Raw genomic sequence first — 18,872 nt, forward strand, 5'->3', positions numbered from 1 at the left:
GATGTTTGCTTGTTCTAGTGGGCTGTGGTGCAGCGGTTTGGTTGGGCTGCTTCTAGAGATTTTTCGTATCTTTTCCCAAACTTCAACAAGTGTTGTTTGCTCATTTATACTTTGTAGGAACTCTTCCCAATGTTTATTACGTATGACGTTGCTCATGTCTCTCACCTCTCTATTTGCAACTAGAAATGCATGCAGGTCACCTTGTGCTTTGGTTCGTTTGTACGTATCTCCAAGTTGCTTTACTCGTTCATGTTCTTTAACAAATACGGGGTCAAGGACCCACTTGGGTGGTGGCAGGTGTTGCCCACTTCTGCTAGGCTTACGACCAGTTCCCCAACACACCCATGTGTCGTAGTAGGTAGTAATCGTATCAACGAGATCTCTGGAGAAGGCTTGTACATTCGTTATTGTGTAATCTTGATACCATTTTGATATACAATTAATAAAGTGGTCATGCAAGCCATATGGAATATTCATTTTCCGTCTCTGATGTCTATTAGGTACATCACACTGTACCTCATAGGAAGCAGAAACTGCATAGTGATCACTAACTAAGTGATTTACCAACGAACATTCCATCCTATCTTGCACAAGGTTTCTACCCATTACATAATCAAGTCTGCCTCCCAATAAATGAGTTTGGGTATCCGTAGTATACACGGTTAATCTGTTGTCATAAACATATTTGATAAATTTGCATCCATTATCGTTGTTAGTACTGTCTCCCAGCGTAATATGTCTAGCATTAAAATCTCCCATGTTTATTGTCCTATGATTGTCTAGATCTGGGAACAATGTTACATTGAGTTTCTGGCTTCTGGCATATACGTTGAGGAATGAAAAGTGGCCTGCTGTAGTTTGTACATGAAAGTGATGGTACTGTGTGTGTACATTGTGTGACGTGCTCACAAGAATGTGCGGTAAATCACTTCTGACGTAAGTTAATAGGCCTGTGGCGTTACTGTTATTATAGGATGCATACCCTCTGATCTTTGGTGGGGTTTGTTTATCATGTTGGACGTGTAGGGCTCCTGTAAAGCAATTATATCTATGTTGTTACAGGTAACATATGCAATTAGGTCATTCAGTCTTTTGTTGATGCTACGAATGTTCCAACTGAGAAACCTAATGGTTCTTGTGTCAACAGCAGCCATCGTCTTGGTGTTGTTCCTCCCTGGGACTGGTGGTCCCATTGTTGTCCTCGTCCCACTTACACAATGCGTCAATAAGTGACTGTACTACGTAAAGAGCCACACCAACCTGGCGTTTGGTGTCGTCAGGAACATCTGGTGACATCATTAGATTCTTGATCACTGAGGAACTCGGGATGGTCCGCGAGTGAATGCTCTCTGTAAGTCGTATGGCATAATTACTGTCACGCAGAATATTATCCTTTTCATTCTCGTACTTGGCTTGAGCGCGTTCCTTAAGGTCATGAATCATTTTAAAATATTCTGATGCAGGTCGACTTCCTTTTTCAGTTAATGTTTCTGTGTCACTATCACTGTTGTCATCCCTGAGTTGACTGACGACGTCGCTGCCACCGCCTCCGTTGTCGCCGCTGCTGTCGCCGCTGCCGCCGCTGCTGCTGCTGCTGCTGCTGCTGCTGCTGCTGCCGCCGCCGCCGCCGCCGCCGCCGCTGCTGCTGCTGCTGCTGCTGCTGCTGCTGCTGCTGCTGCTGCTGCCGCCGCCGCCGCCGCCGCCGCCGCCGCCGCCGCCGCCGCTGCTGCTGCTGCCGCCGCCGCCGCCACCACCACCACAGGAACCTTTACCAGCGCGGGCCACGGCTGTGACACAGCTGCATAGAGGCTGCTGTATCTCTTGTGAAGGAGCCTGACGTAGCGCCTGTATAATTTCAGTCAGTTCAGCTACCTGTGCTTGCAAGGTTGCCAACTGTTCTTTAACTGTTGTATCAGGCTGTTGTGTGTTGTCAGGGGCGTTGCTGGTACTGTCACCACTATGGGATGGGTCAACAGTACTAGAGCCGGCATCAGTAGACACTTGTTGTGTCTCGGGCACTTGCCTCCTTGTGCCAAGGGAGGCTGGCCGTTTGGTACAATCTGAGTGCCAGATGGTGACTCCCTCCATACCACATCTGAAACACTTCAGCGGCGGTTTAGACGGAGCCACAGATTCAGGATGTTGCCCTGCTTCTGTTGCAGTGTTCTGTTGCTCCTGTTCCTGCTTTCTTTGGTCTCTGGTCTTCTTATACTGACAGTCCTTCAGTGGATGAGGACCGGAACAGAGAGCACACTTGGGTGTGGGGCACCAGCAGTGCTTAGCTATGTGGCCACTGCCACAGCACTCGTAACACTCCACAGGGTTCGGTTCCCACACCCTGAACGTGCTGGGGGGCGCATACAACCCACCAAACCAATACTGGTCAGGTGGCGGATCAGGCTTTTTCCAGACTATGATTATTTGATCAGTAGGCTTACCATTCTTGGTCAATCTTCGTGCTCTGTGTACCCCGTCTAATTCATAGGCCCACTCTAGTGGATACTTGTGACTGTACCTGTAGACTAGGTATTCATCCATCTTCTTGTTCCGTGTTGGATTATCTAGAGGGGAGAGCTTTACATCACCTATTTTCCCTTGTAGAAGAGCCTCCACAACCTGCTGCTTCTCTCTTGAAACATACACATATGGAGAGTTGACATGTGGACGAAGCACGCCTGCAGAGCCAGGTGGGTACACCTCGCTCAGTTTCTTACTCCATACAATCCTGTCCGCCACACTCGTGCCTTTAGGGAAGGTCAGACGTGTGTACTCGCTCCTTGGTGCTATCGGACGCCTTCCACCCTGTTGTTCACCATCTTCTGTTTCCCTTGTTTCCTTCTCTGACTCTTACTTAGCACCTCCACAAACCCATCACTGGGTGGTGGGGTGACAGTGTCACTGGTCATGGTAGGGGAGAGCCCTGAGGGTCCAGCAGCTACCTCCTCCATACCTGCTTCTTCAGGCGGCATTAATTGTTGCTCTAACCTCGTCCGATACCTGGTTAATACCATTTATAACCATGTGCTGATGAATAACATGACAAATGGCAGGGCAGGCAGCAAGCCTTACCAGTCATCAGCGCCAACAGTCATAAACCTGCTCTGAGGGGAAGAGCACTCTCAGTGGGTTTGAGAGTGCTCAGACCACTTGGATAAACACTTGGATATTCCACTTGGTTGGTTGGGACTCGCAGAGGGCAGCCCTCAGTGACTTATTCTCCTATGTGTGGACAGAATGTCCCCTAAGACAGCCTAACCCTGCTACAAGGGTGAACAGATGCCCAAGTCAAGTGGCCCCCCAGATTTTACAGGTAACCGCATGGGCCACTGGACCGTTCCACTTGACCTGTTGAAATGGCGAAATGAGAAGAATAAGAGAAAGTGGGGAAGATAAGTCTTATAACTAGGAGTGTACAGGTGCTCTGTACAAAGCTGGCATCATTGTAGTGTTGGCGGGTGTCAATTAACCTCCCGCCAGGGAAGGGATAGGGGGGACCGTTGGGTCAGCGCTCTAACCGCAAGGGTCAGAGGTCCGTGGGGGACAGATTACGATCCCACAACTCTCCTTGCTGTTTGTTGCCTGACGCTGTAGATGCCCTGTGGTTCTTGCTAGAGTCTTACAGTGAGTCCCAGGTACACTGTACAGGTGATGCTGTGTTATTAGCACCAGCAATGCTGCATCAAACTAATGTTTGGTAGGCTGCCCCTAAGGGAGCGGAGGGGGCAGGCTGGCCTGCCTTCGACCTCAGGCGCCACTCACTAGTTCACTCTAGGGTTCCCTTGATACTAGTGACTTATGCAACAGTGTTGAAACACTTAGCAGCACAGTAGTATTGTGACGATACCGCCCTGGCTATCACAGCACAAGGTTGGGGGCGAGGGACTTGACCCAAAGAGGGAGATTAATGTAACATCACTTGTATGTATATACCTTACCTGAATAAACATCTGAATCTGAATCTGAATCTGAGAGGAGGCGCGCACATCCTCTCAGTCCAAGGCCTGGCCAGCGAAATGAATAGGCATTGTTCTGAGAGAGAGTTGCTCCGTCGATCGATCTGTCCGGAGTCGGAGCTCGGCTATTATAAAAGTACACGTATCTTCGCTTTAAATTTAAATATGCCCATGGTAAGGTATTTAGAACGAAGCTTATATATCTGTCTTTCTTGTGACATATAAAACTCTTACGTTTATTAAGGAATTTGCGTGAAATAGGCATGGTTCTGAGATGAATGCTGCGGTTTTCGAGCTCGACGAGCGATGAAAACTGCCACTTTTATACAACTACAAATATCTTCGGTTTTACTTAAAATATTTGTCTGGTAGAGGTTTTACATATAGATCGCGTTTTTGTCTTTCTTCTGACTAATAAATAATTTTGGTTTAATCAGTTATCAAGATGTTTTCAACAATATTCTTTCAGCGTTCTTCTTTTCAAACACGGGCGACCCTTTTGAAAACGCGATACTTGGGCTAACCCATCCTATACTTGGGTCAGTTTCCATTATGGTTCGGAACAATTAGAGGGACCGCCAGAGGGTAAACAAGTCTCCAGCCGGCGACAGCTGTTGTGGGAAGGTCTTCGTTATTTGTCCCAAGTTACCGAAGTTGGCGTCAACCATGGCTCACACTGACGGAGGAAAGAAGGTCTTATTCATCTGTCTGGGCGAGTTTAATTACAGTTTTTTTAGTGATATGTGAACCAAATGTAAAATCACATCTTGGGGTAGCATACGGCGGTTATAGCGGTTAAATTTCAGTTACATTTCACATTATAATTAATAGTAATTCATTGTGGCGGGGGACAGGCAGCCAATGTATATGTTCATGTCAGGCCTACATCGTGGTCATCCCCCATGGTCGAATTACTGACCCCCAGAGGATGCAACCCCCACAACAAGCTAACCCTTGGTGCCTACTTACTGCTAGGTGAACAGGTGTATTAGGTGATGGGAAATGCACCTAACTATTTCTGTCCTGCCCTGGATTCAAATACTTGATTCAATCAAGTATTCATATTCGATGAATACTTGATTGTGAGTCAAGAACATGCTAAGACATGGCAAGGTCACTGCAGCCAAGAGATAGGCTGTCTGTGAGGTCAGGCACTCAACAGTATTTACCTATTAGTGTCAACAGTGAGTTCTAGCTCTTTATGCCCAGCCTACTTGCCTTGTATCTGTTGCATTTTTTTTTTGAGATACTATAGTTTTTTTTTTAGTTTATTTCATTTATTATGCACCCCATACCCATCTTGTGGGCGGTAGTGGAAAGGGTTACAGAGGCACATAATGGGCTCAGGGACTGAACCCCACAATTCATTTAGCTAAGCAAGGTACAATCTTGATGAGCTAGTTACAAAATTCAATATGTCGTCACATCAACAATGGGTTCGAGATCGACCTCAAGTACAGGTTCTAAATTAAGCAACTGACATATGTGGAGAGCTAGTGTCAAAATTGATATGTCTGTCCTGCACACCGCCCCCCATCCAGTGGGCAGCGGTAGATAGGTTACAATCACTCGGTTACTACCTACAGTTAGCAAACTGGGGATATTTGGCTAAAATTTCTAGTAGCAGATCATTTTGAATGAAATATTTACACATCGCTGGAACATTGGTTATAGAATTGTCTCTAAATTCACGTATCTTTTCGCACTCCATCACATAGTGACGGAGGGTGTGCGAATAATTTTGTTGACACAGTTTACATTTGGTCAGGTCTACATCAGCAGATAATGAGAATTCCCAGAGATACTTGTAACCGAGTCTAAGCCGAGCAGTAGTAACATCTAGAAGTCTGCTGATTTTATTGGATGATCCATAGATGTGTGGCTCCTCTTGCATGATAGTATGATGATAGATGGAATTACTGGTGTCAATTTCACTTTGCCTCGGATCTACAAGATCTTGTTGAAGTTCTCGGTGTACTGCTGCTCTCAGTTTGCTCATTGACAATCCAAGGTTACACTCAACGGCTCCTTTAAAGGCAGATTCTTTGGCTAACTTATCAGCTCTATCATGCATTCGGAGGCCAACATGAGATGGAGATCACATGAAATGGACTCTGTTACCATCCTTAATAATTTTGTTGTATGTGTGTCTAGCTTCGGACATGAGCATGTTACAGTTATGTCTTAATGAGTTGAGAGCATTTAAGGATGATAAGGAGTTACTTACAATTAATGTATCAAGTTTGGAGACTTGTACACATTTCAGTGCAAGGATCAAGGCAAATAGTTCGGTCTGAAGGGTAGAGGCCCAGTTGTTTATACGGACTCCCCACTCAAAGTACAAGCCATCGCCCATTGTCAGAACAACTGCACTTCCAGCTGCACCCGTGGTGCGGTGTAGGGAACCATCAGTGTATATGATTTGAGAGAGAGAATGTTCTGTGGACAGAGCATCAATATGGCTTAAGGCGTTGAGGTTTGCCTCAAGACGAAGCTTGGGCTGATCTCTAATTTGCTTCTTGGGTGGAAAGGAGGGATTAAAACTGGAAAGGGTGTAAACTCCCACGGTGCAGGAAAGTGCAGGCGATGAGTCACAATAACGTGGCTGAAGTATGTTGACCAGACCACACACTAGAAGTTAAAGGGACGACGACGTTTCGGTCCGTCCTGGACCATTCTCAATCGACTTGAGAATGGTCCAGGACGGACTGAAACGTCGTCGTCCCTTCAACTTCTAGTGCAGGAAAGTGCCGTTGTTGTTTCTCTTGGTACAAATCATGAACCTGATACATTCTGAGTTGAGTTCCATTTTTTGTTATCCATTTGGAACAATGCTGATCTTCATTAAAGAAATTCTGGAGGGCGTCTGTGCAAGGATTAGGATGAGTTAGCCTAAGCATTTGTATACCAATTTGACAGTTAATTTCAGTAACACGATCAACAACGCTCAGAATATTAAGTTCCTTTCTCGTATTAAGTATCTTGGTGGTACAAGGGCACCCAAGGATTATCCTCAAGGCTTCATTCTGCAATTTTTCAAGCCCTCCAAGCTTTCTTTCAGGCATCAAAACAAGCAGAGGTGCAGCATAAACCACTAAAGATCTGATGTGTGCAAGGTACATCATTTTGACAATTCTGACATTGGCACCATAGCCTGAGTGATAACCTGCGACAGCCTTGAGAGCTCGGAGCCTCTCTTTATACTGACGACAGAGTCTGAATACAACAGGACCATACAGTGGCACCTCAAGGCCAAGGTATTTGAATCTGTTTACATAGTCAAGCTGGGAGCCATCAGACAGATGCATCTTGCGAACAGCTTCTTCCTGCCTGGGTGGGCGCCGATTTAGTAGCTTTGTTTTCTCTGCTGAGATAATTAAACCTAGGTCCTGACATGAGTCTAATACAGAGTTAAGAGTGTTCTGCATGTTAGCATACCCAGTCATGTGTATCATTATATCATCAGCATAGCTAATGATGTGGACGTTGGGTTTGCTCGGTATAGAGTTTAACAGCGTATTTATTAAGATATTAAATAAGGTAGGACTAAGGACACCACCCTGCGGGGTACCTAGTTTAAAGTCTCTTGTTACACTTCTATGCCCCTGGAAAAATACAGATGACTGCCTGTTGGATAAGTAACCCCTGATCCAACAAAGAAGCCTACGACCAATATTCATTCTTGCAAGCTCACTCAAGATAACATGTCTATTTGCAATATCAAAAGGCAGACTTAAGATCTAGGAAGGTGGTATATGACTTTTCAGTGTGCAGGGTAAGAAAGGTGGTGATGCAATGATGCACACTCCTTCCATGCATGAAGCCATATATCTGGGGGGATAGCATGGTTCTTATTCTATGGAGGAGATGGTTTAGGACCATTCTCTCGAATGTTTTGCAAATGCAGTTAGTAAGGGAAATTGGGCGGAAAGCATTCTCTTGATTTGGCATGGGAATTGGAATGATCATACTGTTGGTCCAAGAGATAGGAAGCTCCCCAGTAACATAGCTCATAATATACAGCTCAAGCAGGGGATTCCCTGGTACTAAAGGGAGCAGACGCAATATGTCATAAGTGATACCATCTTCACCGGGGGATGTGGCTTTGCCTTTGTTTAGGGCCGCGAGTAATTCAAACTCGGTAAATGGCACGTTGCATTCATCTTCCTCGTGGAGCATGAAGTCAACGAGCCTTTCTCGATCTCCGTAACCAGCATTTAATCTGAACTGTATGTCTGGGGTAAGATTATTGAAGCTAGAGGTGGTTGCCCAAGCATCGACTAACTCGTTTGCTCTGTGTAGAGGGTGAGGGTGTGCTACTTGGCCAATCTTATCGCTTTTAATTCTTTTAATATCTTTCCATGCCTGGCTGAGCGGGTGTGAGAGTTGAGACTGTTAACAAAAGTTTCCCAGTTATCTTGCCTGAGCTCTGTCATGCGCTCCCTCGCCTTGGCTAGGGCTTTCTGAAAGAGCTTGAGCATTGCTGGCGTACGTGTTTCCCTATATGCAAGCTCAACTCATCTGGCAGTGCGTTTACAGAGCATTCAGATGTTTGCTGACCTTTAGGTCGGCCCCCTGCACCATCCAATAGTCGGAACGATATGAAAGGTAATAAATGCCATGCCTATTACAATGACCCCCAAACTGCGTACTTTGAGATACTGTATATACAAGAGTTGTTATATTCTTGTACAGCCACTAGTTCACATAACATTTCGGGCAGGTCCCTGAATTATGATCCCCGCCGCGAAGAATCATTGTTACAACCAAGTACCCATCTTACTGTTGAGTTAAACAGAGGCTACAGTTAAGAATTTGCGCCCCAGTAAATCCTCCCCGGCCAGGATACGAACCCATGACAAAGTGCTCGCGGAACGCCAATTGAGTGTCTTGCCACTACATCACGGAGACTGGTATTTCAACCTAAGTGCTCTGACTTTCAAATTCTTTGTCAAATCTGGCCTTAAAATTGTGGATGGAAGTGGCTTCCACACAATTTCTCTGTAAGAACATTCCACTTGCGAGTATTTTTCCTACGTCCTTCAGCTTGTTTGCATTTTCATCTTCCACTTGTGCTCTTTTGTCCAGCTCTCTCTCAATCTGAAGAGGTTGTAGTGAGTATATGTAAATAATTAGAGTATATTATGTAGAGTATATTAAGAGTATATTATGTAAATAATATACTCCAAATTCTCATTAGCTTCGTGAGTGTAGCACAACTCTCATTAGCACTAATGAAAAAACTCATACCTCTTCACTGATTACAAATTACAATTAATACTTCTTCCCCTAACCTGCTAGAGAATGATGTGAGGCGTTGTATGATATTATAAGCAATCAAGAAGCGAGTAATCATCAGTATAATTTCCACAGTGATTAAGTTAACTTTAGTACAGACGCTTGATAATTACCGCACACTTTCAACCTTAAGAATGTAGTACTTGGTGTGTACAGTTCCAGCTGACTTCAAGACGCTTCAGCTTCGAAGCAGACAGCCTGACTCCGACCGCATCGAGCTACCACGCTCTTATTCCCCATCGAGCTTCCACACTCTCGGCCTCATTGAGTTTCCACTCTCTCGGCCTCATTGATTTTCCATGCTCACTATCTCACATTGAGCTGCCACACTCGTCCCACATTGAGTTCCGCGACTCCAGCCGCACTCGGCTCTTCTCTGCTCCAGGCTTCGTCTCAACGTCTACGACACTGCCAATAACTGACTGCTGTAACCAAGACTACTAAATAAATATGAAAGATCACTAAACTCTGTTTATCTAATTTAACTAAACAGTGTAACATAATCGTACGTTACAAGGCTATCCTTGTCCACCTTATTGATTCCTCTTAGTATCTTGTAGATTGTGATCATATCCCCTCAGTTCCTTCTATCTTCTAGGGTTGTGAGATCAAGTTCCATTAGCCTATCTCCATTAGATCTATAAAGAAAAGTGCAAAGAAAACACGTGTGAGAATGACCACAGAGGAAAAGCAAGAGATCATTCATAAACAGGAAAATGGTACACGTGTTGTTGAACTAGCTAGGCAGTACAACAAATCTTCAGGGGAGGAGGAGGCAGTAGAGGAGGTCCCTTCCTCATTAATTAAGAAAATGTGTGCAGTATGGGAAGAACTGCAAAGTTTTGCTGAAAAGACTCACCCAGATAAAGCTGTAGCAGACTGTTGCATTGATCTTATTACAGTAATGACAATGTGATGTCTCACTACAGACAAGTGTTACAAAGAAGGGAAAACAATCTTCAATGGAACAATTTCTAGTGAGAAAATCAAGCAGTGAGCACAAGCAGGTCCTAGTGGTATGCAGGCAAAAAGTGCCAGGGTGTGTACCCCAGAGAAGTCATCACTGTCTGATGTTATAATGAAAGGGGGACTCCCCTTCTAAACGGTAACACCTCTCCTCCTCCCTCCCTCCCCTCCTCACCGTCTTCCATACACCAACAGGAGTCATCAGTAAAGGCAAGTAATAACTCGTACATACTTTTGTACAAGATTTGGGTGAATTGGGTATAAATTTTACTTTGAAGTTAACTTTTTGGGGAGTCTAGAATGGATTAATTCATTTTCCATTATTTCTCATGGGGAAATTTGCTTCAATTTACAAATTTTCAGGATACGAGCTGTCTCTGGGAACGGATTAAATTCGTAAGCTGAGATACCACTGTATTGCATTTCCTTGTTAAAGTGTTTACTCATGTCCTTTCATGTTCCTTGTTTCTTTTTAGTTTATTTATTTATTTATTTATTTATTTATTTATTTATTTATTTATTTATTTATTTATTTATGCATATACAAGAAGGTACATTGGGATTGTGAGGATACATAATATGGTAATTATAATCTTATAAAGCCACTAGTACGCGCAGCGTTTCGGGCAGGTCCTTAATCTAAGAAAATTTTGTAGGTAAATACTTGCAAAATTTATAAAAAATGATAAGTTACAAGGCAAGAAAAAAAAAAGATGAGGGAAAATTGTAGGTATATTAAAGCACATGGGTAGCTCAGATTGATTGTAATGACAGCGTGAATGGTAGTTGACAAAAATTGGTAGGCACAATACAGTATATGGCTAGCACATAAAAGAAGACAGCAATGAACACAATGGTAAGGTTGTTTGGGTTAAATACATAAAAATTAGGAGATTGGGTAACACTAGGTACAGAGCAAATTTAAAGCTCATTGTAGGAAACTAAGAAGATGAAATTAGGTACTTTTTGGTTTTGCTTTTATATAAGGCAAAAGTTTGACAGCTTTTCAATTCACTAGGGAGTGAGTTCCATAGACTAGGTCCCTTAATTAGCATAGTGTGTTGGCCCCATTCACCTTAAATTACTATTTTACTCTTTGCTCTGTTATGTTCGAAAGAAAATGTTATGAGAAAGAGTCCAACTGCTTTTCTATACTACACCGTGTATTTCCATTCTGTTTTTAATGTAAATAAATGACTGTAGAAGCTCGCTAATCTAGACTATGTGGGAAGGACCCCTTGCCGGATTACCACGTTTTCCGGATTAACATACTTTTTCACCGCGGAAGTTTAATAGTGAACATTTCCAACAATTTTTATACCACAAACAACATAATTTGAATTACCACATAATTATAAAATATTCAACCAGGAACCTCAACTTACCTTGTTGTAGTTCGTCTTCTTGATTGATGCTACACATCTTGAAGTTAAGAATTCTTGACAATTTACATAACCTATTCTAACACAACACTAAAATTAACACTTAAAATTACTGTACAGTTCATGAGGCAAGGTCAGTTTTGACTGCCAGCTGCTGAAGCGTCACTGGTTGAAAGCACTTGGCTTGCATGTGAAGCCTCACTGGTTGAAGGCGCTTGGATTGCCTGTGAGGCCCTCTGGTTGAAGGCGCTTGGATTGCCTGTGAGGCCTCGCTGGTTGAAGGGGCCTGGATTGCCTGTGAGGCTTCATTGCTTGTAGGACTTTTGGTTGCTTTTCTTACAAAACAGGAATCAAGTTTAGCTGCTTGCACCTTCATTCTCACTGGTTGAAATGTATTTCAGGTATTGCTCTTTTTGTTTCCTTATATAGGAAATGGTATTAGTGCTTATATTAAAGTCCTTGGCAACACTTGAAGTCGACCGGCCACTTTCACAAAGTTATGACACGTATCTTGCCTTTAATTGTTAGGGGTAACCACCTTCCTCTTAACACCTCCAGAACGATTGATGCTGCTACCCGACATAGTCTTCGCCAAAAATATTCAAAGTTACTATGAAAACAAAAAAGTTATTTAAAAAAATATTTCACTAATGGCGGCACTGTGGTATAACACGAGGGTCGGCAGCACAAGGGCTTTTTGGCTTGACCTGGCCTGAACGGGGGCCACTTGGGGCAGGCAGGCACGTTACGTAGGTCGCCAGGCGAAAAAAAATTCCCAATATTTTTTGGAGCAAACTTCAGCCTGTGCAAATTGTTTTTAGAAAACTTGTATATTTGTTATAATACAGTATTATATGATACTGTATTTCTTTTGCTTTTGACTGTAATGAATTGTTCTAAAATTATTGGTAATTACTGTACTGTAAAGGCTCTTTATCCCCCAGGCAGTCCCTCCCAATGCTTCCCTTTCCTGACACCACATCCCCTCCTACAACATTCGCCTCGAGCCACAACCTTACAGGATTAATACAGTACGGCCTGATGCCTGCCTTTCTGATTCAGAATAATCTCCGCTTGTCTGGCTTACTGTCCGGGTTGGGCAACATTGGTAACAAGGTAATCGAGTCAGATTTGAACTCTAACGGTATACGCTGATCCGGCAAATATCCACCAGTCCGACTTCTATGGACATTTTGGCCGGATAGGAAGATTAACTTTATCTGGTTACGATTTTTGCCGGATTAGGGCGTTTTCCGGATTGGCTGGTCCCTGATTAGCTAGCTTCTACAGTACTGTACTGTACTATTGCTACATCTATTGATTCCATGTTGTAATAGTCTATGCCTGTCATCCTTAATTATCACCTTTTTGCATTCATTTGTTATTTTCCATGAATGTTTCCATTTTGTTAACTTATTTCTCCCTTGGTATTAAGTGTTTGGTACCCCCCCTCACACTGTGAAATTGTTTATATTTATTTTGTTTTGTTCGAAACGCTTTGTGTAAATTAGCAGGTTTCATTAGCATGTGTAATGCCTATCCCTGCAATTGTACATTACTCTTATGTTCTTTGTACACACATTCTTTTGAATAAAGATTATTATTATTATTATTATTAATTATTATTATTATTGTTATTATTGTTATTATTATTATTATTATTGTTATTATTATTGTTATTATTATTATTGGTTGAACAAATGTGTAGATTACATTAAAGATCCTGATTTAGGTTCCTAAACAAGGATCTTATAATTGCAATTGTACCACATCCTGCCGATGTTGTCCTGTTTGTCTCCAGTGTGAGTGTCTGAATCATATCCACTTCCAGATCTTTCTATCTTAATGATTCTTGTTGCTGTCTTTCCCGTATGGTATGGCTTATATGGGGTTGTGCCTTCTGGTCTCCTCTCTTCCTTTCCAATCCTTGTTACCTTACACTTGTTGGGACTGAACTCCAGCCGCCATTTATCTGACCACTCCTGGGGTTTGTCAAGGTCCTCCTGTAACTTTCTGCAGTTTTCATCTGTTTTCACATTCCTTATCAGCCTTACATCATCTGCAAACATTGACTTGTCCGAGCCAACTCCCTCGGGTACGTCGTTCACATAAATTAGGTATTTTTTATAGATATTTTTTATCTCGCTCCATCTATGTTGGTATATACAATTTTCAGGAACGTGTTCCCTTTCCCTTTGTCCTTTACTTCCCCTTCCTCTAATGTGTAAGTTGTTGGGGGAGTTCTTTTGGCAGTTTTGAGGTTGAGTTCTTGTTTCTAACCATGCAATGGTTTCTTTCGTTTTTGTTGAATTTCTGGGTGCTGTTCCTAGTGGTGGCAAACACGAATAACTTTAATTGTGAGGTTTTCATAGTGCCACCACTCTTTTTGCTTCTAGAAGGGAGCCAGGTTCTGGCTCATGGTCTTCAGTAAGCCTTCAAGAACTCTGCAACTGATGGCACCTAGTAGTATGGCATTGAATTAGTGTAATAGCTTCAGGGAGCCTCTGGGGCCTACCCAGAAATTGGAATTTCATTACATTTAATGGTAGTTTTTTATCTTGTGCTTTGGGAGGTTGTCAGCTATTAACAGCTCTGGAGCCCAGGGGTTAAGTATTCAAATCGGATCTAGGAAAATGTAAGGAAGGGTTAGCTAAGGATGGATGATGCTAGAATTATTTCTGTCAATCTTCAACAGGAAATATCTGCCGCTCACCTATAGCAGAGGCTGTATTTAACCATGTGCTGAAGGAACGAGGTCACACAGATTGGGAAGTAGATTCTGGTGCCATTGGCTCATGGCATGTTGGACTTGGACCTGATTCAAGAGCTGTCAGTGTCATGAAGCGCAACAAAATACCAATGAATCACAAGGCTCGGCAGGTGAGTTTGTCATGGTTAAAGAGGACATCATCTGTTTTACTTAATTCTTAGGTTCAGGTATTTACAGAGCACCACTTGGTTTCCGAACCCGTTGGGGACGAGACCCGTCGGTTAACATGTAAGTTCGTATACGAGAAATGGAGGAAAAAATAAAAAAATAATTTGAAACAAATCTAGGGGAACAAATCGACAGGTTCATAGCGTAAATGCGTGACCGTATTTTGTTTGTACTCACCAATAATTGAAGTCCTGATCCGCTTATGTTGATGATCGATGTTGATGAAGCACAGTTATTTACATGGAAGAGGTGGTGGTGGATGTTGATGGTGTTGGATTGACTGAAGTTGTTGGGTTGACTGGGTCAACATGCGATGAGTCAGGTGCTGGTGATGCAATGCGAGCTTTCTTAGAAGCCATTGCAAAAGACTCTGTAATTGACATTTGTTTCATTCCCTTGGCTCTTAGTTTCAAACTCGCTGTAACTCGTGTCCATAAATGCCAGAATGTATTCAAAATTTTGCTGAACTTTTTCCATATCACATTTTTCCTTTAACGTTTCTTCATCCTCTTCCTCTTCCTCTCCATCTTCTTCATTGCACTCGTCTGGCTTTTTTGCTGTACATACTAATTCTATAATTTCATCATTAGTCATGTTTCGATTGTTTGGGGCTTCTTCATCAAAATCTATCCATCTATCTATGTCATCTTCGATTGTTTCAGTCACCAGTTCTGCTCTAATCTCAGGGGACTTAATCCCCTTGACATAGGCTAGGAGTTCCTCTTAATTTTTTCTTCTCGCTAACTTTCTTCACCGCAAATCCTTCAAAATCTGCCTCGTCATCTTCCTCAGGAAACAGACTTGACGCGGGCCAAAGTTTTTTCCAACCATTTCTTAGTGTTGTCTGCTTTACCTCGTCCCACGCACTAGCAATAGTCCAGATAGCTGACTTTATTGTGAAGACTTTATAAAAGTCCTTAAGTGTTCCAAGCTGATTGTTAAGACGTCTGGCAAACATCCTCTTGTAGTGGTGTTTAAGGTTCTTAATTATTCCTTGATCCATGGGTTGGATCACTGAGGTTGTATTGGGTGGCAAGAACGTTCCAATAATATTGCCATTTATAAGCTCATCACCTCGTGGATGCGTTGAACTGTTATCTAGCAGCAGCACAACTTTGCTGTTTTGCGGGAGACCAACACTTTTCAGGTGCTCCTTCACCTCGGGTACAAAGTTCTTATTAAACCACTCGACAAATATTACTCGAGACATCCACGCACTTGGCTGGTCCTTATAAATCACAGGGAGGCACCTGGCTGACTTTAAAGCCCTGGGGTTTTTACTAATTCCAATCACAAGTAACTTTAATTTGTGCGTGCCAGCTGCATTTGCACAGCACAACAAAGAAATTCTGTTTGTTCTGTTTATAACCACCTGAAGGATCGTCCTCACCACTATGAGCCATCGTTTCTGTGGGAAGCATACGCCAGTACAAACCTGTCTCATCAGCATTATAAATTTGCTCTGGAGATAAATTTTGTTCCTGCACCATCTCCGCAAATTTACTCACATACTCATCAGCACCAACAATATCAGCAGATTGTCTTTCACCATGCACTTTAATAAACCTAATGCCATGACGGGTTTTAAAACTTCTGAGCCAACCATCACTGTATACACACTTTTGAGTAATTTTCATTGCTTGGTGAAATTCACGCGCCTTTTCCACGAGGAGCCAGCCTGCCACTGGCTTCTTCGTCACTTTACGTCTCTGTTTGTACCACTCCCACACTGCGTTATCAACACTCTCCACTTTTGCTTTACTTACTACCTTTCTATTTCGTATTGCTTTATCACTTTCACTTCTAGAGAAATAGTCAAAAATGATAGGTTTAGCCTTAAGAAGATCAAAAACAGTACTTTTACTAATGCCATACTCAGCGCACACGACACTTCTCGGGACACCGCTTTCCACCTTCTTAATTATTTCAACTTTCTTTTCAAATGTCATCACTGACCTCTTTCTTTTACGTAACCCGCTTGTAGATGCTTTCACTGACACAATGCGTGCATTTGGAGCCGACATGGTGCACGGATGTTCCTTGATTGTGCTGATATGTAAAACAAAGTCACGGAATGAACACTCCAGTCTCGTGACAAATTCAAACAATGGGAACAATAGGCCGTGAGTCTGTGACATCACAGGGTAGCAGGCGGCGCCCGACACGGTCAGTGAGCAAACTAAACCATCACCCACCACCCCACCCACCCACCACGGGCCGGCACGACGCTTGGCTGACCGCTTCCTTACCCGAGCCTGCCTGCCTGCCTCCTTCCCAGCCTGCTTGCCTGTCTGCCTGTGCCTGTCTGCCTGTGCCTGTCTGCCTGTGCCTGTCTGCCTGTGCCTGTCTGCCTGTGCCTGTCTGCCTGTGCCTGTCTGCCTGTGCCTGCCAGCTTGCCTTTCCCTCCCTAATTCTCACTACTTCCGTCCCTTCCTGCCTACCTCCTAACATCTCTCCCTACCTCCCCCTCCCTCTTAGCATCTCTCCCTACCTCCTAACATCTCTCCCTACCTCCCCCTCCCTCTTAGCATCTCTCCCTACCTCCCCCTCCCTCTTAGCATCTCTCCCTACCTCCCCCTCCCTCTTAGCATCTCTCCCTACCTCCTAACATCTCTCCCTACCTCCCCCTCCCTCTTAGCATCTCTCCCTACCTCCTAACATCTCTCCCTACCTCCCCCTCCCTCTTAGCATCTCTCCCTACCTCCTAACATCTCTCCCTACCTCCCCCTCCCTCTTAGCATCTCTCCCTACCTCCTAACATCTCTCCCTTCCTCCCCCTCTTTCTTAGCATCTCTCCCTACCTCCTAACATCTCTCCCTACCTCCCCCTCCCTCTTAGCATCTCTCCCTACCTCCTAACATCTCTCCCTACCTCCCCCTCCCTCCTAGCATCTCTCTCTCCCTCCCTTTCTGACTAATTATCCCCCTCTCTCACTGATTCTCCCCCCCCCCCCCTCTCATACTGCCTCCCACCTAAGCTCCATCGTCCATCCACCCACCAGTCAGCCATCAATGACGCAATGCGTCCATTTGGAGCCAACATGGTGCACAGATGTTTCTTGATTGTGCAGATATGTAAAACAAAAGCACAGAATGAACATTCCAGCCTTATGGCAATTCAAAATACTGTAATAGGAATAATAGGCCGTGAATCTGTGAAGTCACAGTGAGCAGCCTGGACCATCTCCCACCCACCACCACAAGCCGGCGTGACGCTTGGTGGACCCTTCCTACCCGAACTTTGTTCGGGTAGCATGACTCCCCAACCCCAATCGGGAAACTGGAAGTTTCGGATAACTAAAGTTCGGAAACCAAGTGGTGCTCTGTACTACTTTAAGTATTTTATATTGTATTTGTCTCGGAAGTTAAACAATTTTGACAATGTACAGTATTGTACTGTATTTATATTTAAAATCTTGCAGGTTTTTAAGGTACAGTACAGTATCCACTCGATTTAATGGCCTATATGGGGCTGTTCCCAGGTTGTTAAATGTGGGGGTTCACCTAAATCCGGAGTTGTTGAAATGTTGGTAATATTTCAAGTAACATTCAGGTCCCTAAGGTATGTTTTATATAACGAAAATTATATAAATTCCAGTTTATAATTGCGTTCCAAGTTAGTGACACGCTGATGAATAAGCCAGCTGTTGGCTACTGCAGGGCTGATTTGTGAACACGGTCTGATCAAGTCCAGATGGTTGGAAAAAAATTAGTTAATTCCTTTATATTGCGAAATATTTCGTGTCTATCAATAAATGATTGCTAGTGTTTTCTCAATAAAAATTAGAGATGTTTTGTTTTACCCTGTACAGTACAGGTAATATATTTTTGTTATTTATAATGTTATGACACAGGCTATGGGGGTTAGGCCATGCAATGGCGATCGAGCCTTGACACTAACCTAGAGCTAGCCAATACGAAATCTTGCGAGTTCACCTTTTCTCTGCTAATGATAGAAAATACATTTGCAGAAACTAATATGCAGCTATTGTTGAAAAACACATTTAATATGTTGTAATCTATATAAATAAAAATGTAAACGTTCGTTTGTTCAAAATCGCTAATCTCCGTAAGTTTTTCACCGATTGTTTTGAAATTTTCACACAACGTTCCATTCGCATCCGAGCGGGTTTTTATATACATACTATATAGATGTCACACCTGTGACAGATAAAAAACATGCTTTTTTGAAAAACAGCGCCATCTATTGCACATAACAACACTTGCTATACTAAATATGTTATGATTCCATTTCATTGTTTCCGATTGCATTAATAAATTGAATTTTCATAGATTTTGATTTATTTCCATTTTGATATAATTATTTTGTATGACA

At 43.2% G+C, this 18,872-nt stretch overlaps 1 protein-coding gene across 1 annotated transcript in view; it reads left to right on the forward strand.

The window, feature by feature from the left end:
- Window positions 1-4,507: 4,507 nt before the first annotated feature.
- LOC123766264 (low molecular weight phosphotyrosine protein phosphatase) overlaps window positions 4,508-18,872 on the forward strand; it is a 43,172-nt gene continuing 28,807 nt past the window's right edge. The window contains exons 1-2 of the mRNA XM_045755335.2: window positions 4,508-4,665; window positions 14,295-14,479. Of these exons, the coding sequence (XP_045611291.1) occupies window positions 4,620-4,665; window positions 14,295-14,479 (231 nt within the window). The 5' untranslated portion in view covers window positions 4,508-4,619. The remainder of the gene's footprint in view (window positions 4,666-14,294; window positions 14,480-18,872) is intronic.

This window comes from Procambarus clarkii, chromosome 9 (assembly GCF_040958095.1).
Source record: "Procambarus clarkii isolate CNS0578487 chromosome 9, FALCON_Pclarkii_2.0, whole genome shotgun sequence".
In the NCBI taxonomy this organism is placed as follows: Eukaryota; Metazoa; Arthropoda; class Malacostraca; order Decapoda; family Cambaridae; genus Procambarus; species Procambarus clarkii.